Source organism: Canis lupus, chromosome 9 (assembly GCF_003254725.2).
Source record: "Canis lupus dingo isolate Sandy chromosome 9, ASM325472v2, whole genome shotgun sequence".
Classification (NCBI taxonomy): Eukaryota; Metazoa; Chordata; class Mammalia; order Carnivora; family Canidae; genus Canis; species Canis lupus.
In genome coordinates, this window is record NC_064251.1 from 45486169 (window position 1) to 45513136 (window position 26968).

Here is a 26968-nt window from a genome sequence, read left to right on the forward strand (position 1 = left end):
CCACCCAGTTTCTGAACTCCTTTAGACCACTGCTGACAGTAAAATTTAAATAATGTCAAAAAGATTAGAGAATATCTGTCAAAGTTTAAAAAATCATGAATTCTCTCTTTTAGCAGATTTCTCTTCTCTGTTGTTAAATGTCAAATTATTTACTCAACTTCTTAAAAGTAACAATAAGAAACCAAAAGGGGCATAATAGGGAATTCTGTATGATTTAGTTAGCAAATGAACCTTCACTGCCATAAGCAAACAGGAGGCATGCTTTAAAGTATGCACGTAAATTAGTTCTAGTTGCCATAAAGACAAAATATATAAGGCATCAAAGTAGGAGAAGTAGTTAAGAAGGAAGAAATAGCAAACAAGAAGTGTAGAAAACCTTTCATCGCACCTCAAATGTACTGAGCAGATTTACACAGTAATCAATTCTTTTTTAAAAGTGCTTTTCTCAGCGGCCCTCGTGGCTCAGTGGTTTAGCGCCGCCTTTGGCCCAAGGCATGATCCTGGGGACTAGGGACTGAGTCCCACATTGGGCTCCCTGCATGGAGCCTGCTTCTCTCTCTGCCTGTGTCTCTGCACCTCTCTCTCTCTGTGTCTCTCATGAATAGATAAATGAAATCTTTAAAAAATAATAATAATAATGAAAGTGCTTTTCTCATATAGGATAGTTTTTTAGGAACATGCAATAATTTCAACTCAGATATGAAGTATGATATTAACTTCCCAGGTTAGAGCATATACATATGTGGAGCTTATGCAGTGAGTCCTTAAACTCTACAAGATGGAAAAGATAGGGGGGAACCCTGGGTTGCTCAGCGGTTTGGCGCCTACCTTTGTGTGATCCTGGGGTCCCGAGATCGAGGCCCACAATGGGCTCCCTGCATGGAGCCTGCTTTTCCCTTGGCCTGTGTCTCTGCCTCTCTCTCTCTCTCTCTCTCTGTGTCTCTCATGAATAAATAAATAAAATCTTAAAAAAAAAAAAGATGGAAAAAGATAGAACCGCCCTCAGGCCAACCTTCATCTTTGGGTGAACCTCAGCTAAGTCATTTCATACCAAGAGTGCAATCCAACAGCAATAGCCCACAGATGATTTTCTATTTTAAATCTCTTGTACTCACACATTCATGTCACTGAGGCCCAGCTTGCCACTGAAGTGTTTTCCAACATCACAGCCAAACCACACAGCCTAGAAACAGAGGAAAGAAGAAAAAAGAGTCAACATAAATCCTGCCTGCCTATTACATCAAATAAGTAGAGAAGAAATTTTAACCCCAATGAGGAAGACCCAGAAAAGACACCAACCTCTCCATCTTTGATGGAGGCAGCAACCATCTTTTTCAAGAAGTCAATGGGCTGGTTGTTATAGAGAGTTTTTCTCCCGCCAACCATATTGCTTAAGTAGTCCACTGTGTAAACTCTGTTGTACTTGTGCTGCGGCCGAGGGTCATTCACTAAACAAATCTATTGAGATTAACGCATGTTGATTAGAACATAAAACCAGGAATGTCAAACAAGCAGACACCTTTCCTCTATATTCATACATGGGCATCAAACTCATCACTTCTGCCTACAAGAATAAAACACTACAAATACCTTGTTAAATAACAAAGAAACAAAAGGTGGCAAAGTCATGTGAAGAGAGATTTTTGCATAACCTAGTTAGTGCAAGGGACACCCTTTGGGAGCTGCATCTAATTGTTTTTCCTACTAGAACTACCTCCAAACTAATTCTGACGAATTGTATGCCCTGAACATGGCAAGATAGAGATCCTGTCACTATAAGACTCCTGCTCTCACGTTACAAGACAGGCTCAACTCCTGGCAACACAGCAACCAAGCTGAGTTTCCACTCCTAAAACAAAGCCACTTGTAAGAGGGTCGAAATGCCAATAGAGTAAGAGGCTCTGATCATCTTGCTAGTTAGCTGGAGAAGACCTGAAGAGAACAGGAAAAACCTGAAGAGAACAGTGCTTTAAGGACAGCGCTCCTTTCTATGAGAAAGTCCCCAGTGAGGCCCACAGTACAGAGATGCTCGGAACTCATGGTGAGAAACACTTCATCTCCTTTCATTGGCTTGCACCTTAGAATAATTCTGGGACCAAACTGGAGGAGTGTGTGGGAATTAAACTGACCGCTGGCCTTTAGTTAGAAAAGTCTCCGAAGAGGAGCAATGGGGAAAGATGACAGATCCTCAGATGACCAACTTTATCATTACATACATAAAATACCTCAAAGGAAAGGAAAAAAAAGTTTGTTCAGTGTCTAGTTTGATGACCAAGCAAAGAATCTTAGACCTTTCCTTGTAGTCAACAGGTATTTGAAAATAAATAGCCAGTGGCTGCCAGTGCCAGTCTCCAACCTTATTTTCCATATTGAAGAGTGGCTTGACATGTTCCCTGTAAAACTCCAATGGTGTTATGGGACCAATCCTCTGATAATTTTTATCTTTGTCTCGATACTCCCAGGTGAATGTCTCTGGTGGATTACCCAAACAAATGCACACCACTCGGAATATCTGGAAGAAAGGAGAAGGACAAATGAGCAATGGCTGGGGAAAAGCCTTACTTTTTACCTCTTTGCTTTCCTCAAGCTTGGGAAACACTAGAAATTAGCAGCTAAATCAAGCTAGAAGTTTCACAGGAAATCTAATATTGTTCCAGAAATTTGAAGGTTGAGGTCCAGGATTTGATATCAGTTGACTTGTGAGTTCATAAACACTGAACAATACAATTCTGAAATGTTAATATTCAGTACTTAGTATTTGCCCTGCAAATTAAACTTTAGTCAAGAAACCACTCACCACTGATACCCAACAAGACCTGGGTTGCTACTCTGCTGATTATATTTCAAGTGACAAATAATGACACATATCATAAATGGATTTTCTTCCCTTTAGGTATCTAGGTTTTGCTTTGATTGTGACGGGGTCTCCACTCATAGAAAAGGCATTCACTTTTCAGTTGGAGCTTGGAATAACTTTCAAGGGAAGATACCACTTTTTGGGTTGAGACCCTACCAAAGTTTTTAATGATGTCACACCTTCAAGTTAGCATCATTACAATCCAAGGATATATTTTGTATCATTTTCATCTTATAAAAAGACAAAAATAGAGGCATACAGAGATACCTTATAAAAGGTCACAGTATAGAAAGGCTTCTTCTGCTATATCAAATTTGCTGTATCTTTTTAAAATATAACAAGATCAGCTTCTTCTTCCACCCCACAGTTACTACCCTGATTCAATTTCATCACTTATTACCTGCATTATTTGTACTACACATTTTTTTTTAAGATTTTATTTATTTATTCATGAGAGGCAGAGACACAGGCAGAGGGAGAAGCAGGCTCCATGCAGAGAGCCCAATGTGGGACTCGATCCTAGGACTCTGGGATCACAACCTGAGCCGAAGGCAGACACTTAACCACTGAGCCACCCAAGTGTCCCTGTACTACACATTTGTATACTCCATTACATACAAGAGAAATGGTTCTTATATTTATTTAGCATGCTTCTTTTGTGCTAGATACTGCATATCCGCTAGGTTCTTTTAATTCTCATAACTCTCTCTTAAGGTATAATCTCCCTTCCCATTTTTCCCTCCTAAAAGATTGAGAGATTAAGTAAACTGCCTAAGGCCACATAGCAAATAAGTGCAAGAACCATGATCTAAATGAAGGTGATACATTGTTTTAAAAAAATATGTATCGCTGTATAAGTACAGGGTTTAAGAAAAGGGAACATTTACTAAATGTCTACTGCATTGTACTATAATCTTTGAATATCACATCTCTGAATCTTTTCAACAAAAGTAGTAGATATTATTCCTATTTTACAGATAAGGAAACCAACATTCAAGGAAATAAATAACTTGACTGAAGTCAGAAAACTAATAAATGGCAGAACTAGGAGTTGAACTCAGATCTGATTTCAGTGGCATTTCCATACCCCCACAAATCAAGCATTTATCACTGTAACTTTCTGGGTTTCAAATAATTTGTCTCCTCCAAAAGACTTCAATTCTTAAGGATAAGGACCAGGTCATGGATATTTTGTCTCTCCTATAACATCTAGCACTATATTTGATCTAGATATGATAGCTGACCTGAACACTGTTCTAGTCTCCATATCATTAGAGGATGAATAATTTTAGAAGCACTAGTTTCTTCAAGTCATTTCCTATTGAAGATTCCATAATGCTTCCGTATTACCTCCCACAACAAATCTAAACTCTGAAACTTATTATTCTCACTTTTTTACTAAGACATAACATATTCAGTAGGTATGTAAAGTGGACTAATTTGAAACATACAACTCTATTCAACTTTTCACATACACTTATACTCATATAACTACCATTTAGATTAATATATGAAACATTTCCAGACTCCTGAGGTTCCCTGGATCCTCTGCAATCAATAACCAACACTTCCCCCAAGGTAAGTGGCATTTTAACTTATATAACCAATGATTAATTTTGTCTTTCTTTAAGTTCATATAAATGGACTCATATAGCACATTCTTTTTTAAATTTAAATTAAATTAATTAACATATAGTGTATTATTAGTTTCAGAGCTAGAGTTCAGTGACTCATCAGTCAGCATATTCTCTTTAGTGTCTGATTCTTTGGTTGACATAATGCCTACGAGTGGGCTTACTAATCCATTCTTCACTGCTCCGTAGTATTCCGCTGTGTAAACACATTATGGTTTATCTACTCTCCTGTTCATGAGACATGAGAGTTGTTTGCAGTTTGGGTTAGTATGAATAAAGCTACTATGGACATTTTTATCCAAACAGTTCTCAAAATGGTTGAAGGAACTTATATATTCACCAGTATGAGAGAAAAAAAAAAAAAAGTAAGGAAATTTCAATTGTACTTCATTCCTCCTAATACCTGACATTCTATTTTTAATTTTAGCCATTTTGATGGTTATGTAATTGAATCTCAATGTGGTTTTAATGTGCCTTTCCCAGTTTTTAAAGGCCCCTTGTAACTTCACCAAACATTATTTCCCACCATGGACCCTGCTCTCCAGTCAGACTTGTCTGGGTCTCTTTACTGTCCACTGAATGCACTCAACTCACTATCACCTTCATAATTTTGTTATTTCCTCTGTTCCTGAGATCCCAATCCTACTCCCATACTTTATAGCTCAGTACAGAATACTCTTCCCTCAGAAAGTTTTCAGTTTTCATTAATTATTCCAGCTCACACAAACCATTCTTTGAACACTTCTGGCATAAAATTTTTTTTTAAAGATTTTATTTATTTATTCACGAGAGACAGAGAGACAGAGAGCGAGAGAGAGGCAGAGACACAGGCAGAGGGAGAAGCAGGCTCCATACAGGGAGCCCAACGTGGGACTTGATCCCAGGACTCCAGGATCACGGCCTGGACCGAAAGTGGCGCTAAACCGCTGAGCCACCCGGGCTGCCCCTGGCATAAAAATTTAACATTTGATTCCATAGAGCCATTTATGTTTCTCTAAGGTCTTCCCCACCACTAGACTTAATCAGTACGGACAGGAACTAGGTCTTAGACATATCCCAACAAGCCCTAGAAGAACCACATTAAAACAGTTTTCTTAAATCAAAAGTTCTCTAGCAACTGGCATGAAATTTGAATTCAGTTCAAACTCAGCTTCTGCTCTCTTTAAAAACATTCTGATGGTTGAGGCCTTATTCACAGGTATAGACAATATTTTCCTACACTCCAACATCCCAGAACTCGGTAATAGTTAAGTCAAACATGCCAGCTCCAGGCCATTTCTGACAAATGGACCATGGACTCACACCTGTCACAAGCTGATTATACTAGGAAATCATCATCTATCAATTCCATTTATAATTAAGGACATTTCTCGTTTTCCTCCAGTTAAGGGAAGAACAATGGCTCCCAAAATAACACCGGTTTTTTTTTTTTTCTCATTTCATCTACTAGAAACTTATACTTTGGAAAATTCTCTGTTAGAATGAAAATCTCTGAACTTTGTCCTTCTAAATTTTAAAAAAAGGTGTACTAAATATGGATACGATTAGGGTAGCCTATCCTATGTTGCAGAGTCATTCCTGGAAGCAGTGGAGCTATTTTATTTTTAAAATAATGTCCTACGAATTCTATGGGCTCTTTCCATCACTGTGGTCTCAATCTAGGAAGATGACTAACTCAGAGGATGACCTGTGCCATATCCCAAAGGTACCCGAAAAGCAGGCAAAAGCTTAGAGAACAAAACAAAGCTATAGCCTCTAAGAAACACTTCTCTTTCCCCTCCTTCTCCTAGGACCTATTCTACTCTGGAGAACCCTGCTGTCCTTAACCTGAACCCACATTCTTTTTTCACTTTCTAGTCCTTCCCCTTCAGAAATATCTGCTCCTACCTTTGTTCTAGTGAAATCACCAGATAATCTATGCCTCTCCCATCCTCACCCATCACTTTTACTCTGAAAGACCACGTTAAAAGCTTAGTTTTGGGTACTCCTTAGCTGTACTTGAGTGGTTGATTTCAGAAGCCAGAACCTTTTCCAGTTTGACCTTGAGGGAAATTTATTAGATACCCTCGTCCCTATCTGACTTCCTCATCCATCAGGGAACACATTCGTAAGATCTCCTAATGCTTAGTTTGCATTTGTATTTTATCATCAAAACCGAAATTGCTATGTATTTATTTCTCTTCATCATCCCCACTGCATTTCAGGCCTCAAAACACTTGGGAGAGACTGGAACCTGATACCACGGTTCAAATTTATGCTCTGAACCAAAGCTAGAAAACAAGGAACAAGCCTGCTTGTTACATTAGGCCAATGATTAAGGAAAAAGAGATTCTTAATTCATGGGTTATTATAGAAGACAGAGCAGGATTCTACCATCTTAATAGAAGCAGATTAACCAACGGAAGAGGTTATGCTTGCCTTTCATTTTGTTATGTTCTGTTTTCCAAGAGAGAATATTCCTTTACCAGTATTTACTATATGGGCCTGAACAGTTGGTCCTTAAACCACCTCTCTCTTAAGGCTGTATCATTCTCAGGTTGGTTTCTACTACTGAAGAGGCAGGGCATCATATGAGCAACTGTAATTGAACTACTCTAACCATGGATGAATGAGTTGTTTGGGATTCACATGGACTAGAAAATCATTTGTATTTGCTCAGCACCAAGGTCACATATGGCAACCGTACGAATCTGTCATGAGGAGGACACTGTCATTGGTAACTATGCTCAAGACAATGACAATGAAAGTGTACAGCTAGAACACGCTTTGATGAGGAAAGTTTTATAAACTTAAATGATGTGTACTTTTTTTTACAGCTTTTATTTTAATTCCAGTTAATGTACAGCATAATAGTAGTTTCAGGTGTACAATATAGTTAATTCAACACTTCCACAGAGTATCCTGTGCTCATCATGACAAGTACACTCCTTAATGCCCATCACCTATTTAACCCATCCTCTTATCCCCTTCCTTCTGGTAACCATCACACTGTTAAATGATGTGTACTATCAACTTAGTATTTGTTACACGTGTATGGCCATATATCAGTGAGACCATTTTGATCAATTCTTAGTCAACCAAGGGTGGTTTATCAAGCTCTGCCAGACAGTGGCCAATAAAAAGGAAAGGCTAGAGCTAAGCCCATTGATATTAAGACAACTAGGTGAATTTGTTTACTTTTAAATACATTTTAAATATAAATACAGATGTTTTACACTATAATTTACATAGTACCTTACTATTTGGCTCTATCTAAAGTAAAAAATGTTAAATCATTTCCTCCTTCTCCCCAAAAATACATTAGTGGAAATTCAAATTTTTGCTATCTAAATGGATTCTATGGTGAATCCTTCTGCAAGATAAATGCTTATGCCCTATTGCATATGTTTTATAAATCTGAAATTTTATTAAAGATGCCTATAATGCATAAATGAAAGTAAGAGTGACATCCTTTTTTCTAGAATTTTAGTAAAACCATAATTTGAGACATGTTGCTTTGTTTTATATTATTTGTTTACCATGATTATAATTATCCAAAGCCATTCACATTCACGTCAGTTTGTAACACTCTGGAAAGAGTACCGGGCTCGAAGCCAACTAAAATAGTTAAATGAGCTCTAACTTAAAAAAATTTTCCAAAGTATAATCTCCAGAGTCCCTGATACTATATCTTCTTGATAAGAGGATCTGCTGTTCTAAAATAACATTCCCTGTTCTCAAAGGTACAAAACTGACAAGAGAGCTTTGGACAGCCAATTCTGCTCTCTGGTGGTCAACCTGGGAGCATCACCTACTTCTCACGAGATACATTTGGCTTTCAGAACAAAAGAAAGATACCAGACATTGAACACAAGTCATTACACACAATTGAATACAGTTAAGACTAAAAGCATATTCCTCAGAATATAAGTACATATGTAAAGCCACAATTAGCCCATTTAGGAAAATATATTTGTGACTTCAATTGAAATTACCCATTCCCCATCCCAGCACTTCCTATCTTTCCTTTATTTTTGTTCATAGCACTTACCTTCTGGCATATTATACTTTTTACTTATTCTATTCATCTCTATTAGAAAGTAAACTATACGAAGGCTGGAATTCCTGTCTGTATTGTTGACTGCTAAATCCCCAATGCCTAGCTGGACAGTATCAGGTATATATGTTAAAAAAAAATATTTACTGGATAATTACTCGTAATTGTGATTTTATATTACACTTAGCATCAGAACCAATCCAATAAAAAAGTATTAAAACAGAGTCAAGGGAGTGCATCCAGGGAATATAGGTTTTCCAATATGCTAGAAAGCTGAAGGTAGAAAGATCTATTCCTTAATGTCACCTGGGAACTGAGTCTGCTTTCCTCTGAATTGCCCAACCAAATAATAAGGTGACCCTGCTGATTCTGAATATAGTTTTAAAAATGACAATAAAATAAAATAAAAAATAAAAAAATGACAATAATAACAATAACCTGGAAGAATCCAAAGTTTGTAATTATTCCTTTAAATATAGACTATTAGAGGATATTGTCTTAAAATTGTGATGTGGACCAAATATAAGAGGGCAGGGCAGCAATATGCCAAAAATTGATCTTGGTGAAGGAGTCACTGAGATCCTTCCCTCGCACACTTTGAGGAGAAAAGGGAAGCTCCGCTGCCATATGCCTCATCTATAGCTGCCTCTTGTGGTCAACTGGCTTCTATGATTTTATATCCTTGGCTAATTAAAATTACTGGAAGTTGAAACTAACTTCACAATGTGAATATGAGGACCAACTTGTAATGCATCAAAAAGCTGCAGCTGGGGTCAGAAAGGCAAAAGTCTTATTTCCAGTTTATATTCATTTTGTATTTGTTGCCTATATTATTACCTATTATATTGCCTATAAGTAGGCAGAATGTAAATTATAAAGAAAATTCTGCCTCTCAAGTCTAATTTTATGAAGAAAGGTCTATTGTAATTGGTCTCTAAAAATACTTTTCCCAGAGAGATCTGTTCATTTTCAACGATTTGCTGAAATCTAACATGGTGAATAAAGGAATGGAAAAAGAAAAAAGGACACAGAAAGCATGAAGCACGGAACAGGAAGCAATGGATGTGTGGATCTCAAAGACAAATGATGTGGCTGTGAGTCAATTCCCATACACCTGGCTCAGTGGGAGACCGACGTGGGGGATGGGGGAGTAAAGTGGGGGCAACAGCTGAGCGAGTCATGAATCTTTACAAGGGTGAGAGCTTAAAGTCGGCTACAGGCAGACATGGAATGGAGGAAGGGTTACAATGGAAAGGCAGTTCAAAGATAACCTAACAACTTGTAATGGAGTAAAACTAGTGAAGGTAAAAGATTTCAGGGCTTGGAACCACTACAGAAGTGACAGAATCTTGGAATCTTTATTTGTATTTACAAAACTGGGTTGTTGAGAGAGTGTACAATAAAATTTGAAGCACTGTAGAAATACTAGTTGCTACTATTGTTATAAAAGTTACAAAGTTACAGTGCCCTTAAGAAATCATCTGCTCCTGGGGCAGCCCAGGTGGCTCAGCGGTTTAGCGCCGCCTTCAGCCCAGAGCCTGATCCTGGGGTCCTGGAATCAAGTCCCTGCACGGAGCCTGCTTCTCCCTCTGCCTGTGTCCCTGCCTCTCTGTGTCTCTCATGAATAAATAAATAAAATCTTAAAAAAAAAAAATTCATCTGCTCCTTACTGACCAAGGAATTAAGCTCAAAGGTAAATGGACCTATTGATCACAGAGTAGAAAAGTCATACGGACACAAAAATGTAACAGAAAACAGGTGAACTATGAAGAAAGAAAATTCAATGTGGAAGTAAACAAGCTAGTTACAAGAGGGAAGGAGTAGGGACCTTGGTGACTGCTCATGTGCAGAGCAGAGAAGACAGCTCTCTACTGCTTTCTAGTGGAGAATGAAAGAAAGGCAATGATTAAAAACAGAATCAACGGGTGTCTGGGTGTTGCAGTCAGCTAAGCACCCAACTCTTGGTTTCAGCTCAGACTGGTCTCGGGATCCTGGGATCAAGCCCTAAGTTGGGCTCTGCCTGCTTAAGACTCTTTTTCCCTTTCCCTCTCCCAGTCCCAACCCTCTCTAAAATAAATTAATTAAAAAAATAAGATAAAAACACCTACCTGTGGCAGAGGAGATATTTTCTGGAGGCATTACATATATTTTTAGGCAGGGCAAGACATTAAAAAGTATACTTAAAAGCTATGTGCCCTTCTGTGATGTTAAAGGAAATGAGCTCATATAGAGAGCTGATAACTAATAGTCAAATGATGACTTTGAGGATACTTCTAGAGTGGTGTCTGAATCAAAGAAACAGTAAGAAATCTGCATTTCCAGTTCTATCCAGACCTGAATCAGTCTGCATTTTAATAAGATCTCTAGGGAACTGGTAAGCACATTAAAGTTTGAAAGCACTACTTTAGACCACATCTGTTCTTTCCCTTCTCTAAAACCTTAGTATTTATTATTTTTCTCATTTGCATTTGCTAGCCCTTTCCACACACGGGTTCCCTCACACTCCCTAACTGCCAAAAGACCTTCTTTCATATCTGCAAGCTCTCCACCTCAAGCTACCATGACATCACCAGATTCTTCCCTTTTACCTGTCCCTTCCATATTAGCAAGTCCTGACAACTTCACTTCAGAAATACACTCCAAAATGTATTTACTTCTCTCTATCCTCACTGTCACCAGCCTGGTCCAAATCACTATAACCTCTCATTACATAACCACTAGAGCCCCCTAACTCACCTCCCTACTTTCTCTCTCTGCTTTACTATCCATTCTCAAAACACTCAGAGGGATTTTTTCTTTTTTTAATACTGTCATAGTTACCTCACTACCATGGCTTGCAGGCCACATGTAAGCCAATTCTCCTTTCCTCTACAAGACCCATTCCAACCATTTTCACCTTCTTTCCAAGCCAAGCCACACTGTCTTCTTTTGTTCTTCAAAATACTAAGCTTTCTCCCATCTTATAGTTTTTGTACTTACTGTCCCCTGTGTCTGGTATGCTCTGTATCCACATCTCTGCATGGGTGGTCTTCCTGTTTGTCATGTCTTAGCTCAAATTTGACCACAGAAAGGCTTTTCCTGACCACCTCAACAATCATCATATTATTTGTTCTTCAAAGTATGTGTATCGCATTAGATAGTTTCTTGGTTCATTTACTGTGTATTGTGTGTCTCCCTCCACCAGAACGTAAAGTCCATGAGAGCAGGGACCATGTCTGTCTTGGTCATCACTGTAATCCTAGTGCTTAGATATGATTAATATTTAGTAGGCATTCCATTAATACTTAATGAGTATCAACTTTTTTCCTTCTCTTCATTGCCAAGCTTCTTGAAACTGCCTTTCTTTTCTTGCGTGGTCTGACTCCTCTCCATCTAGCTCCTTCCCTTCTCCTTTCTGCTGACTTTTCCTGACACACCCCTATTCAGGAAATCAGCAGCCTTTTCTCAGTCCTCATTATTATCTGACCTATCTGCAACATCTGACACTGATGACCAATGCCTACATCACAACATAGTTCTGGCACTCACTTTTATAGAAATGGGTATTTTCCAGAATTCTTTACTCACATCTGTTCTATTCCCCTGGAGGAAGCAAGATGGAATCATTCACATCAAGCAGTGACTTATGTTAAGCAGTGACATAAGCAGCTAAGGGTGTTGCAGTGGTTAAGACCAGATATTGCCAAAACCAGCAAAGGCTGACAACCAGAACTGATAGCACAATCAGAGGAAGCCTGCAAAAGGCTCACAGCTGATTAACTCTAAAAATGGGAGGATTTTTGCAGCAAACTGTCAGACCCTACAACAGATGTTGACCCTTTCACAACTGACCAAATCAAAAAGGCAACTGCCACCAAAGCTCTGCCTGACTCATCTCTGAACAGATTCTCCACTGCTTGAACATAACAAGTAGCACATGTCTAGAGGTGACCCTATCCAGGCCAAGGCCCCAACTGACTTTGCATTTGTTAACTTCTTACCCTTGCTGTATCTTGTCTGCTGTATGACTTTGTGTTGCACTTTCCTTTGTGTGATGTGTATGAAGCCAAGTTAAACATACAGTCAATGAATTTGGAATCCTGAACCTCCTTTACAATTATTTTAACCCTGCTTTATGACTGAATAAAGTTGACAACGTAGAAAGACACAACTTACATGTGTGTCTTCATAACATGCTCAAAAATACCTTCTATTCTCCCTCAGGGATTTGAATCATTCCCAAAACTTTAGCCATTTGTACTATCATCATTATCACTTGATCATTCTCTTTCCTGAGCTCCAGAATTGATTCCATATGCTTGAAAACCATCTCCAACTGGACAGTGAGTGCCTTGGGACTAGGCACTTTAAAGCCAATTATTTTTCCTCTTCACAGGTCTCTGAAAATAGTTTCTCTGACTTGTGTGAACCACAAAAGCATTCTCCCAGATTAACTGTATTCTTTAAAAAATTTTTTTAATTTGAAAAAAAAATATTTTTTTAAATTTGAATATAGTTGACATACAATGTTACTTTAGTTTCAGTTGTAAAACAGTGATTCAATACCTCTATACATTAGGCTACACTCATCTCAAATGTAGCTACCGTCTGTTACCATATATCATTATTACATTACCATTGACTATATTTCCTACTCTGTACTTTTTATTCTCATGACTTATTCATTCTATAACTGGAAGTCTGTACCTCCCATTCCCCTTCATCCATTTTGCCCACCCCTCCAACCTCCTTCTGTATGGCGAACATCAGTTTGTTGTCTGTATTTTTGGTCTGATTCTGTTTCCTGTTTGTGTTTATTCATTTCCTTAAAATTATATATATATATATTTAAGATTTTACTTATTTATTTATGAGAGACACGGAGAGAGAGAGGCAGAGATACAGGCAGAGGGAGAAGCAGGATCCATGCAGGGAGCCTGACGTGGGACTCAATCCCAGGACTCCAGGATCATGCCCTGGGCCTAAGGCAGGCACTAAACCACTGAGCTACCCAGGGATCCCCTCCTTAACATTATTTTTAATGATGAATTCTTGGCAGATAAGCTGCCAAGTTATACAGATTCTCCTCAATTTCTCCACTCTTTTCCATTTCTCTGGTCACTACCCTTGTTCAGGCCAAATTAGTACCACCTGAACTGCTACAACTTCATAACTAGTCTCCCTAACTCTCCTCCTTCCAACTTCACCTAATTAATCTCCTAAAGTCCAGCTTTATTTCACATCACTCTTCAAAAATCTTCCTAACGTCTCATTTCCTACTAAATTAAATTCTCATCCTAGTATTCAAAACTCCTATGATATTATATCTAATTCTAACTTTCCACATTATTCTAGCTTCAAACTTCAATGTGCCTCAGGATCACTAATTTAATGCAGATTATACGGATCATCTCCAGAGATTCAGATTCAGTGTATTTGCAGTGGGACTCTGAAATATGCATTTTTTGACAAACTTCTGATCATTCTAATGCAGACTTCAGACTACTTTTTGAGAAATACCATTCTAGCTCTGCCCTAAGATTCTAAGTAAACTACCCTACTCACTGCTCACCAAATCTGCCTTGAGTATACCAAGAATGCTTTTTACTCCAAATTCACTTCATTCAAAGCACATCTCAAATGCAACTTTCTCCAGGAAGTCTTTCTTGATCACCAAGTAAACTGTAGCAATTCTATCATTGTAGTTAAATATGCTTGCATATCTCTCAAGACATTTACTTCACTTTGTATTACTTATTTTATTTCCCTATTAAATGTAAGTTACTTTACATGTATTATCTGCAACTCTTCTCATATAACAGGCACTGAGAAATATTTGACTGCATGCTATGGAGGTCCAGAATGCTTCATACAGTATGCCTCCTGAGTGCTATCATCAGAAATAGAACCTTGGGCTGGATGGATCCAAGTCTGACTCAGTAAGCAATTTTGAACATTCTTTCAAGTCAAGAGTTAGAAGGATAAAAGTTTTTCATCTACTGTGAGAAGGAAACATGTTCCTGGGCTTTTGTCTTTCTTTTAACAGCATCCATTAATTATGATAGAAGACATACAAGTTTATTTTCAAAAAAACTTCTGATCCTCAATGAGCTAAAAAGAAAAATGTGACTTCAGATTCAATGAAGACATTTAAATGATAGTTTACAAAGTTAAGGAATAAAGATCTTCATTATATTTGGTTTTCAAGACAGATAATGATGTAAAATGTATTTAGGGTTGTAAGCAAACATGAAAACACAATTTATCTCCATTTTAACTAAGGATTTTGTATTGTTTGGAGATGTGAAATTTTCACTTCTGAAGTAATTCAGTCAACTAACTTTTAGCTCCAGAATACTTAAAAGAGGCTACCTAAATTTAAATATTTAATTCCTATTACTCAAGAATTTTAACTATTAAAGAGAGTCTTTGGTTGAAGTACTTATTAGTTTTCCTATTATATATCTCTTTAGTAAAAAAGGAAACATAATATGTGAACATTATCTATTCCCTTTAAGAACCTTTAAGAATTAACCTGAGGTTAGTTCCTTATTCAGTGTCAGAGATGTCCTCTAAGGCTATCAAAAAAATAATTCTCTCTTCTCTTCCAGAATCCAAAAGAGATAATCACACTAGAAAATGTTACTTCTTTGCAACAGTTGATCTTAACCAGACATCTGAGAAGCTTTTAATAGACTTCTTTTTGAGAAATACCATTCTAGCTCTGCCCTAAGATTCTAAGTAAACTACCCTACTCACTGTTCACCAAATCTTTAATAGTATAGATGCCTTAATTAGACCAATGCCAAAACAGGAAAACAGAGAAGAATGAGATGGGACTAGCCTCACAAATATTACATTATAAGTAGCTTCAGCAAGTAAAATAGAGTTATTGGCAAATGAATAAACAAACTGATAGAACAGAACTGAAAGCCCAGAGGCTTTAGAATGATAAAAATGGCATCAAATTAAGGGGCAGAGAGAGGATAAAAGGAAAAATGTGTGTAAACCAGGTAGTCTCTCGGGGGGAAAAAAGTTAGATCTATACCTTATACCCTATGCCAGGATAAATTCTAAGTGGATTAGAGATTCAAATACAAAAATAAAAACCCTGCAAGCATTAGAAGAAAAATGGAAGAATTCTTTCATAATTAGAGAAAAGCCTTTCTAATTAAAAACCATAGTTTTCAAATTTGATCATATATAAGTAAAATATGCTGCACAGAAAAAAACATAAACAATAAACTATGAAAAAAATTGCAATATATCAAAGAGGGCTAAGGTAAAGAGTACCTAGAAATTATAAAAGAAAAACAAGCTAAAGATATGAATAGTTCACAGAAATGATGCTCAGCACCACTCAAAGAAAGAAAAATATAAGTTTAAACTACAATGAGATACTTTATCTATCAGATTATCAACTCTTTACCTATCAGACTGGTAAGTATCCAGTTGTTTGATAAATATATTGCCTTGATAAAACTAATGGGAAATAGGTTCTATCAGATATTGCTGATGAGAGTATAAAATGGTATAGTCCCCAAAGAGGATAATTTGGCATTACATATTAAAATTACAAATGAGTATTTTTCTCTGACCCAAAAATCCTACTTCTTGGGGCACCTGGTTGACTCAGGTGGTAGAGCATGCCCACTCTTGATCTCAAGGTCATGAGTTCAAGCCCACATTAAGTAAAGTTTACTTTTACAAAAAATTCTACTTTGAGGCAGCTCAGTCGGTTAAGTTCCTGACTCTTGATCTCAGCTCAGGTCTTGATCTCAGGGTTGTTAAGTTCCAATTCTGCACTGGGCTCTATGCTGGGGATGGAACCTACTTATTGAAAAAAAAAAAAAATCTACTTCTAGAAACATAACCTACACATATACAAGCATGTATGCAAAATGATGCATGTACAACATTATTTACAATATTTTTAATAGAAGCTTGAAAACAATGTCCATTACTAAGGACCAAATAAATCAATTATGGTACACTTATATTCAATAGACATAGATACATTAATACATATTAAGTTAAATAAAAGGATGTGCAGAACAATATAAGTACAATACTAACATCTCTGCAAAAAAAAGGAGGAAAATAATATAAATTCATATTGGATTGTGAAGAAAAAAGGTTTCTGAAAGGATAACTAACAACTAATATAAGAACAGAAACTAATAAAACTGGTTGCAGGGGTGTATGGGAACTAGAAGGATGGAGAACAGAATGGGAAGAAGACTTCTCACTATATACCTTTTTATATTCTTGATATTTAGAAAATGCTTTTTATTCAAAGATGTATTTAATATAAAAAACAAAAGAACATAATTAGGCTCCAGTCTCAGGGAAACTGATCTTGCATGTCTGGAGCAAGCCTAGGCCTATATTCTATTTTTAAGAGCTGAGAGCCACTGCTACAGAATTTCTTAAGCAAACCACAATGGCTTCCTATCTCTTTTATGGGATTGATATTATTTCTACTCCTTGTTTCATGTTCTGCTTTTAAGAGAGTTTTGAAAGAATACATTAATAATCCTAAAATCTGGGAGTAAAAAAAAAAAAAAGGGTAGATACACTGAGAAAACTTGTAACAGAGGTGACTACATGTTTCCAAAATGGAGCTGTCTGGTCTGTCATCACAACAAGCAACCTGCACTTCTCTAAATAATGCCTTTAGTACAAACACATTTCATTCAAAGCTATCTGAGCTTCACAGCTGTTGATTTTGATGTGCTTAAAAGGCTAGGCAAATCATAGGTACTAATTTGTGGTTTTTAAAACCTTAGTTAGACTCTTCCATTACCAAAGAGTCAGGATCAATAAAGATGGGTTTGAGAGACTGTAAAAATCTAAAGACCTACCACACAGAATTCTGTAGTCAACAATTTAGGTAGAATCATTAGGTAAATAATCTTATAAAACATCCATACTCAGGACTTAATAAGGTTATATTTTATTATTTTTTCTGAAGTAGGAGCAGGGAAGGAAATATATGTGAAATATACCTGCCCTAATTCTTACCAGCCAATCCCAGATCTTACATACATCATTTGAAAGATCATTAAAGCAAACTAAAGCCAACAGGATGCTTATTATTGGCAACAAATATTATCTAAGCCTTTTTCCATAACTGTTTACAGAATTTTCATCCTTATTACATCCTACCATTTTACTTCATCATAAATGAAGGCAAATTATGCAGGAAATATGGTCTCAACGAGAGAGCATTCCAAGTCAGAAGGAAGAGAAGACTTACTAGACAACTGCCATGTGCCAGGCACCATGACTTGCATTCTTATATTTGATTCCTTATTTGATCCCCTCAAAAATCCAATGAGGAATATATTTTAAATCCCAAACTGAACTCAGACAGGTTAAGAATATTACCCCAAATCTGGGACACCTGGGTGGCTCAGTGGTTGAGTGTCTGCCTTTGGCTCAGGGCATGATCCCAGAGTTCTGGGATCGAGTTCCACATCAGGCTCCTTGCATGCCTGCTTCTCCTCCCTCTGCCCATGTCTCTGCCTCTCTTTCTCTGTCTTTCATGAATAAATAAATAAAATCTTTAAAAATATATATATATTACCCAAGTCAAAGAGCTATAAGTGGTAAAGCTCAAACTATAATCCATATCTAACTGCAAAGATTATTTTTTCTACTATACTTAGATACTTCTCTAAAATAGGAATCCTTAAATGAGGTAAGTATGAAATAATTTAAATGCTTTTGACAAAATGAAACCAATGAATATTTAAGAAACAGGGTCACCTGAGTGGCTCAGGCAGTAAAGTGTCCAATTCTTGGTTTCAGCTCAGGTCATGATCTCAGGGTTGTGAGACTGAGCCCTACATCAGGCTCCGCACTCAGCAGGGAGTCTGCTTGAGATTCTTTTTCTCCCTCTCTCTCTCAAATAAATAAATAAATCTTAAAAAAGAAAGAAAGAAAGAAAAAGCAAGCAAGCAAGCAAGCGAGCTACTGTGTTAAGCACTGGGCTAGACACATTACACTTGAACAGACTTGAGAGCTTAAGGAACTCTGTCTCTGATCACATATCTGTTAAATAATGAGAAGATTAGAACTCAGACAGTCTGACTCCAGAGACCATGCTTTCAACTATACTTTACTGGCTCTCTAAAATTCAAAGGAAAACATGAGTGAAGCACTAGCTTTGTCCAAAGCAGTGAAAAAATTAGATCATTTTAACTCTATACAAATAGTTTTGAAAGGAAACAGTTGACTGATTCCTAGTAACGGCCCACTGGATGAAAAAGGGAAACGCTTTTCTTTTTTCAAAGTAATTCATACTTTTACACAGTCATCTGTATTATGGATGGTCTTTTTTTTTTTTTTTTAATTTTATTGATCTTTTTGAGAGAGAGCACACAAAGGGAGAGGGAGAAGCAGACTCCCCACTGAGCAGAGAACCCAACACAGAGCTTAATCCCAGGACCTTGAGATTATGACCTGAGTTGAAGGTAGATGCTTAACCAATTTTGCCACCCAGGCACCCCTGTATTATGGATAGTCTTAAGTAATAAAGATTAACTGCATATATAATAAATACTACCACATAAAATTTGCTTAATGCTTTTTATGTTTTCCAAAATATTTTTACATATGTTATTTTAACTAAAATAACCATCAACAGCTTCCCATCTTTATTCCTACAAAATAAAGCCAAAAGTCCTGGCAACTACCTAATATCCCTCACAGCTCTGCCTTTCTAGCTTTATTTGCTACCAATCACACACAAGATGTTTTGTTTCAGCTACTCTATTCTCTGAGGATTCTGTCCTCATGCCCCTGTACATGCAATTCCCTTTGTCTGGAATGGCCTTCCCAATTACCCGTCTGATAAACTCCTATTGCTATTTCAAGACCTGGTTCAAATATCTTTCCCACAAAACCTTCAGCTCACTGAATTAGTTACTCCCTCCTCTAAGACCACCAAATCCTTTTTTCACACCTGTGGCATAGGATTTACCATATCTCTTCCAAGATACATACTCTTGGAAGAGATTGAACTCTGTAGAGCTGTCTTTCTCTCTTTTGTATCCCTAGTGCCTTAAGGTCCTAGTGGGTAATCAATACTTATGAAATGAATAAAAGAATAAATTATATAAAACACTAAATTGAGAATTAGAAGATGAAAGTATAAGTCCCATACTAAAATGCAATGTATACCTCAGTTTTTTCAGCTGTAATTTTCAATTCAATTCTATACTTACTGCAATGACTATGCTTAATTATTTTAACAGTTGGAAATATCCTGAGAGCTTTTTAAAACAGTCACCAAAAATCCCAATTGTTATTACCTCCTCCATCATGACATCTTGTGTGGCTGAGATTTCTCCTTTGGTCGCTCCACTATGTACCAGGTTCCGTAGTCGTATACAGAATTCTCTCATCTATGACAGAAACTTATTCAGTACTCCAAATAGTTAACCAAACTTCAACTGTAAATGAGCCTAGCAGACCAGTGCTAGTTCTTTTGAAGTATAACTAGGCCAAGACCCAGGGCAAAGTTCATAAAAACATATATGTTTTCCCCAACCAGTCCACTTAAACACATAGTTAAAAACTTTCCGTAAAGGGAAAAAAGGGATTATTCCCAAAGAATTCTATGTGGAACTGCTACTGCTTTGCAACTGATGATATGCTCTGTGACAGTCTGTACCTGGGTATGAGGAAAATGTCTGATCCCATAATGCCTATCACCCTTAGGAAAAGCAGGAGACTTAAGTTGATTATGCTACTAAGTCATTCTAGTAGATTTTTATTTAGAATTTTACTGGTTATTCACTTTTTCTCTGCCAAATCTCTTTAACAATGGCTATGCCCACCCCCCCCCCCAATAGTTTTCATTTTTTGTTTTCAATTTTGAAAGGACCTAAGATAAAGGTGAGTCTTAAATCTAACCACCGTGCTAAAAAGGATCTTGCTCTCCTCTAAAATGAAATCCAATAATATGTTATTAAAGATCTTTTAACCTGTGGATAAGAATTCTGAGTTTCCTGAGTGGAAAATAACCTATCTCTAATATTGGGGAAACACATGTATAGTTTATTTTAAAATGTAATCTTTCTCCCAGTGGTGACAAATCCAATTTCAGCCTCATAGATCAAGAGGACAGATTCTGGCAACTCCCAGTTCTCAAAAAAGATGTCTGGCTGGTAGAACAGCATCCCTTTAAGACTTATACTTATAACCTCCTGGGGGTGCCTGGCTGGCTCAGTCAGTAGAGAATGCAACTCTTGATCTTGGGTTCGTGAGTCCAAGCCCCACGTTGTGTGTAGAGTTTAATATAAAAATTATATATATATTTCCCGCCTTGGGAAAATGGGTTATGTAGAGAAAGAGAATGATTCATTAAGATAACTGAAGCAATGAAAAGCAGTTCAATGACTACATCAAACGTTTAGTGGGTGGATAAACTACACTGATGTGGTTCGGGTCACCTCAGAACTCTACATACTCTTTAAGACAGTCTCACAAATAGTTCTCTCTGGTTTTACTAGAACATAAAGCTTTCCCAGCCCACTCCCACTAGAACCCAGCGGGCTTATAGCCCATATTAAGCATGAGACTTTTCTTTCCTCAGTACCTATAAGAAAACATTTAAATCAATAGAAATAAAAGTAGAAGGTTTTTAGAAAGAAAAGAAAAACTCCAGTCTCAATTATTTTTATAGTTAATATGTAGCTACATTGCCTTTGATAGACACTGAGCAGCTACCTTGTACATAGACTGTGTATACTGAAATGCCCAGGAATCCCCATGGAAAATCAGTTAAGAGTTTTAAGGTAAGTACACTAAATTCAATCCCACCCTGCTCCATATGTTGCACCTTGTGATTCAGAATATCATTCATCCTTCTGGTTGCCTCTGTTGTGTAAGATTCAGGGAAGCACTTCTTAGGGACAACACCATATTTTTCTAAAAGAAAACAAAGTTTAGTGATCGATAAGGTAAAATAAACTTCAACACTAAAAACTGGGGCAAAAATAGCTTTTTGTTTTAAAGAATAGGCCGTATTTTTCTGGCCTAAATCAGAAAACTTAACAACCTTATGCTTCATATTAATAAACAGATCATTTAATCTGGATATTTATCAATATATCTAAAAATGAATTGTTCTTTTGATCTATCATACTTTGTAAAGTGCTCAGCATGATGAGGTTTTTCCAAAAGGCACTACTTTTTTGATTGAGGATATTTTCAAATAGTTGCAGTTTCAATATGTTTCTTGATTATATCAATGGACAAGAAATAAGCTTTTTCACAGAAAGTTAGTTCTACTTAATACAACCAACTCATCACAGTACCTATCTCCTTACCTCTCATTTAAGAAAGGTGAGAGTGTGAGATAAAAGTTCTTAGAGTTAACTGTATACCCTTCTGGGAGACTAATTCTATTCTACTCTGTACATAACCCACAAAGAAATGGCCATGCCCAATCATAGACTCTTGTTTGACCACACTATTTCAGTTCCATTAGAGAAATGCTCTTACCAACAATATTGACAAGCATATCCCACTGTCCGCCATCATTTGCGGGATTCATAAGCAAATACTGCACCAGCCTACCATCCTCAGGCTCCTTTTTCTGGGCTGTGTCCACAAAAGCATTTAAGAAGAAATAACAACGTTCAACCTAGAACAAGAGAAGTTAAATAAAATTAAAGGAAAAAAAGAACTAATACTTTTATAGGCATTAGCAACACAATAGGAATCTTGGGCCTAGCATAGACCCACCATAGTAGGTATTTTTAAACTAAAGTTGGTAATTAAATACGAATATCTGGCTTCATAAGAATATTTATTTTCTTCTTATAGCTCTACAGATACATTCCAATAGTTTATCCAAAACAATGCATTGCTTTATTTTGAAACAAAATCTGATATTTAGAGTCTTAATCAGTAAACCCCTCATGAACACATCTAATGAGCACATTTTAAAAATTAAAAAACAAATAAAATTATTTACTGTTTTTCAAATAACCAGTACCCAGAGATGGGAAATTTGGTCTTAGAAAGACCAAATAACCTAAATAAAGATGGTAAAAGGAGAAATCATTAAAAACAAAACAAAAAATTTTAAATAAGAAACAAAGAAACAGTAGGGTGAGTAAGTAGACTTACTATTTCATTGTAAAAAGTAGCCTCCTACCAACCAAAAGCAATTCTGCCTTTGAAGAGAATCAACCTTTGATACTTTGAAAATCAGAATAAGTGATGTCCCATCTATAATGGAAGGCAAACTACAACTGGAAAAGCAAGAAATGAAGGGATATTCCCTACCAACGTTGATACTAAAACAAAGAGTCTTGCAAGATCAGTCCCCTACCTTGTCCCAGAAAAAGAGGTAAGATTGACTAAACTCAAATTCTTCAATATTTAATTTTTTCATGAATGGAAGTCTCATAACATTCAGACAAGAAAAGATCCAGCATCGCCCTGAAACAAGAAAGCAAACCAAGAAATTAGAATTAGTGTTCACATAGATTACATTGTTCTATCTCTGTTTCCCAAAACTGAATGCATGACAAGATCTTGAACAATTTAAAACTAAATTAGAAAGAACAAAATAGGAAAGGTAAATTAGTATTTGAAATATATATGCAAAGACTTAATATCCTTAACATATGAAAAAAACTCTTTATATATCATTTAAAGAATCCAATACAAATCACCTAAGAAAATCACATTAGAAAAAGAAATATTGGGCAGCCCCTGTGGCGCAGCGGTTTAACGCCGCCTGCAGCCCAGGGTGTGATCCTGGAGACCCGGGATCGAGTCCCACCTCAGCCTGTGTCTCTGCCTCTCTCTCTCTCTCTCTCTCTCTCTCTCTGTGTGTGTGTGTCTCTATGAATAAATAAAATCTTAAAAAAAAAAAGAAAGAAAAAAACAGATATATTGCTAAAGACATGAGCAGAGATCATGAATAGATAATTTAATGGCCAAAAAAGATACAAATGGCAAAGAAACATTTTTTGAAGTTCATCACAAGACACCTGTTAGGTGAGGATACATTATTTTTTAACTGATAATGCCCAATATTGGGATGAATTTGGGAAACAGCATTATTATACAGTCTGGACATAAATCCAAACAGGTAAAAGATATCTGAGAGCAATTTGGCAATATATGACAAAAGTTTGAAAAAGTTCTACCCTTTATTCTGGAACACAAAGTATATGCTTCAAAATAAGGTAACCCTAACATAAGTCAACTTCCATTCTCCCAAAGAGAAGTAAAAAGAAAAAGTTGTTGGAATGCCTGGTTGGCTCAATCTGTAGAGCACGTAGCTCTTGATCCCAAGGTTGTGAGTTCCAGCCCTGTGTTGAATGTAGAGATTTCTTAAAAATAAAATCTTCAGGGGTGCCTGGGTGGCTGTCAGTTAAGCAACTGACTCTTGATTTTGGCTCAGGTCATGATCTCATTATGAGACAGAGCTCCGCTCTGGGCTCTCCATTGGGTGTGGAATCTGCTTAGGGTTCTCTCTCTACCTCTCCTTCTGCCTCTACGCTCACTCGTGTGCCCTCTCTCTTTAAAATAAATAAATCTTTTTTAAAAATAACAATAATTTTGCAACAAGAGAAAACAATTTAAAATAAGTAACTACAGTGTTTCTTAAAAGTCACTAATTACATAGTGCATCTTTACCTTAGGTTTGTCTGTATGCCACCTCTCTCATATATACTATATTATTTTCCAGTAAAGAAGATCCAGATGAACTGTTAATGTGAAAACTGCATGAAATAAACTACATAGCTTATGTGCTACTTGAATCTCTTGTAAATAAAAGTGATACTACAGAATATATAAGAAGTGATCTATTCTAGAGGCACATTTCCAGGCTTTTCCCTAAGAGATCACTGCAATCTGAACTATGTAAGACCAGTGTGACATTACTAACTGGATCATTTGTAGCCTGACAGTCCACACCATCAAGCACTTCTTACTATGGCACAACAGTAACTATGGCAAGGTCATGGCTTTTTTCCCCTTAACATTTAAAAATCAATTTTACTGAGGTATAATTTACATACAATGAAATATACCCATATTAAATGTACACTTTGAGTTCTGACTGGTCCTCAGCAAGCACCGATCTGCTTTCTGTCAAAACAGACTGGGAGTGGGGTGTCTAGGTGGCTCAGTCGGTTAAACATCTGCCTTTGGCTCAGGTCATGATCTCAGGGTTCTGGGATTGACCCCCACATCTGGCTCCCTGCTCAGTGGGGAGTCTGCTTCTCTCTCTGCCTCCCCCAGCTTGTGTTCCTGCTCACTCTCTCTTTCAAAAAAAAAAAAAAAAAGACTGAGAGTAGTTTTTAAATGGATACAATTTAAAAAGTTATTTTAGTATGATTTTGTTACAAGAATGTCCTCCTTATTTAGATTCCTGGATAACCAATCTTTTACTGTAGCTGTTTTTCTGACAGTGGTGCTAGACAACAAAATAAGAACTCTTAACAGGTAAAGCATGAGAACTGAGTGTTTTTCTGCATTACAAATTGGTCTAGTGAGCCCAATAGCACATCTGCTCAAACTGCAACCAAAAAGCCTTAAAAACAACATTTGGGGGATCCCTGGGTGGCTCAGTGGTTGAGCGTCTGCCTTTGGCTCAGGGCGTGATCCTGGGGGTCCTGGGATCCAGTCCCACGTCGGGCTCCTGGTGAGGAGCCTGCTTCTCCCTCTGCCTGTGTCTCTGCCTCTCTCTCTCTCTCAAATAAATAAATAAATAAAATCTTTTTTTAAAACCCCACACATTTGATATTTTGATACAATTACATTGAGTTTTTTCCATTGCAGACATTTGTGTATGGCCTTCAGGGCGAGAACACTTTGGGGAGTTTTCTAGAGCATGAACGTATTTGGATGGTCCGTTTTGTACCAAGAACACATCTCTCCAAGACTCCAGGCTACAATCACATGACTTCAGGGCGGAATATCCTCAATTACATTCAAACAAATGACCATGGACTTGTCACTTCGGTGTTCGAAGCAAATACGCCACCAAGCCACGGGGGGCCAAAATAAGTCACAAGGTACTGTCCTTGGAGCTGCCTTTCCTTGTGTCTGTTTTCTGAAATTCGCTACAAGTTCTTTCAAACAAACTTCTGCTCAAGACCATCAAGACCTCGAAACGGGGCGCTGTTAATAAGGTCCAAGAAAAGTGTGCAAGGAGCCGTGAGACCTCACCTGAGCTCTTCTGGTTGGTGACCGGCTTGCCTTCCTGAGTCACAGCGTGCTGGAACACATGCTGGGCACCCTGCACCGTGGCCCTCTTCAGGCAGATGTCCAGCAAGTCGTGGGTGGTCCCCACATTCTGGGCAAGTACGAACTGAGGGTCCGAGTTCAGTTTCTGAATCAGAGCAGCCACCTTCTCCGGGTTCAGTCCTGTTGGAAGACCACACGGGATTTGCGACACCAAAAGGGGGCTGAAGAGGGCTGACCCGGGGCTCCCGGAGCCCTGCTCTAACTTCGGAAGACCCTCCGGAGGGGACCCTGGCGGCGGCGAAGCCCTTCACCGGCGCCCTCGCCGCAGGGCCGGCCCCCTCCAAGAGCGCTGCAGCCCGCCCAGAACGCTGCGTTCCCGCCCGCGCCCCCGGGTCCCGGGTCCCGGGTCCCGGGTCCCAGGCCCGGCTGTCCCCGCCGCCGGCCTCCGGCGCCCCCGCCCCCGCCCCCGAGGGAGGACCCGGGAGGGCCCCGGCGGGGAAGAGCGGCGCCTCACCGGCGTTGTTCATGGTGGCCACGGCGCCCGGCTGGGGGACGGTAGTTTCGGGGTTCTCGGGGGGGAGCACCGGAATTACGCGGGGGCTCGCGGCCTCAGCTGCGGGACCTGCCACTCGCAGCCGGAGCGCCGGAAGGAGCGAACCGGCTCGGTGGCGGCGGAGGGCTGAGGCCCGGGGAAACGGGGTCCGCGGAGGGACAAAACTCCCCCTCGCGTTGCTGAGTCAGCGCCGAATGGGCTGGCCCCGCCCGGGGGAGGGCCGAGCGGGCGGGCTCACGATCGCTGCGTGCCGCCTGCGCCCCTGCCCACCTCCGCGTGGCCGGCAGCTGCCCCGCGCGACGCCGGCACCCTGGCCCACGGGGAGGCCGAGCCGCGCCGCGCCGCGCCGGCCCGGAGCCCGAACACCCTGGCTTTGGGGAATGCACCCAGGAAGCCTTTCCAGAGCCTGAAGGCAGCTCGAGGCACGAGGGCGGAGCCGAGGGGCTGCAGAATTAACGCGGGGCTTGGGGTGCGTGGGCTCGCCGCGCGCGCACACGCACCCACGTGCACGGAATGTGCCCAGAGGCTCTTCCTATAGGGCATCCTTCGCTGACCATTCGCTGCATTTTCGATGGCAACTTGTTGCTTGGATTCGAGTCAGAACCAAGTTCTTGTGTTTGAGGGAAAATTGGAACCAAGCTCTTTCCCACCCACTCAGAAGCTACTACCACGGTTCTACAAAT

At 38.6% G+C, this 26968-nt stretch overlaps 1 protein-coding gene across 1 annotated transcript in view; it reads right to left on the reverse strand.

Annotated features, from left to right (window-relative positions):
* The window catches only part of BLMH (bleomycin hydrolase), a 48206-nt gene extending 21748 nt beyond the window's left edge, over positions 1-26458 (reverse strand). Inside the window, exons 1-9 of the mRNA XM_025476231.3 lie at positions 26247-26458; positions 25715-25912; positions 22857-22966; positions 22022-22163; positions 21357-21445; positions 19825-19917; positions 2357-2512; positions 1300-1458; positions 1116-1183 (exon numbers count right to left, since the gene is read on the reverse strand). Of these exons, the coding sequence (XP_025332016.3) occupies positions 1116-1183; positions 1300-1458; positions 2357-2512; positions 19825-19917; positions 21357-21445; positions 22022-22163; positions 22857-22966; positions 25715-25912; positions 26247-26259 (1028 nt within the window). The 5' untranslated portion in view covers positions 26260-26458. The remainder of the gene's footprint in view (positions 1-1115; positions 1184-1299; positions 1459-2356; positions 2513-19824; positions 19918-21356; positions 21446-22021; positions 22164-22856; positions 22967-25714; positions 25913-26246) is intronic.
* Positions 26459-26968: the final 510 nt, after the last annotated feature.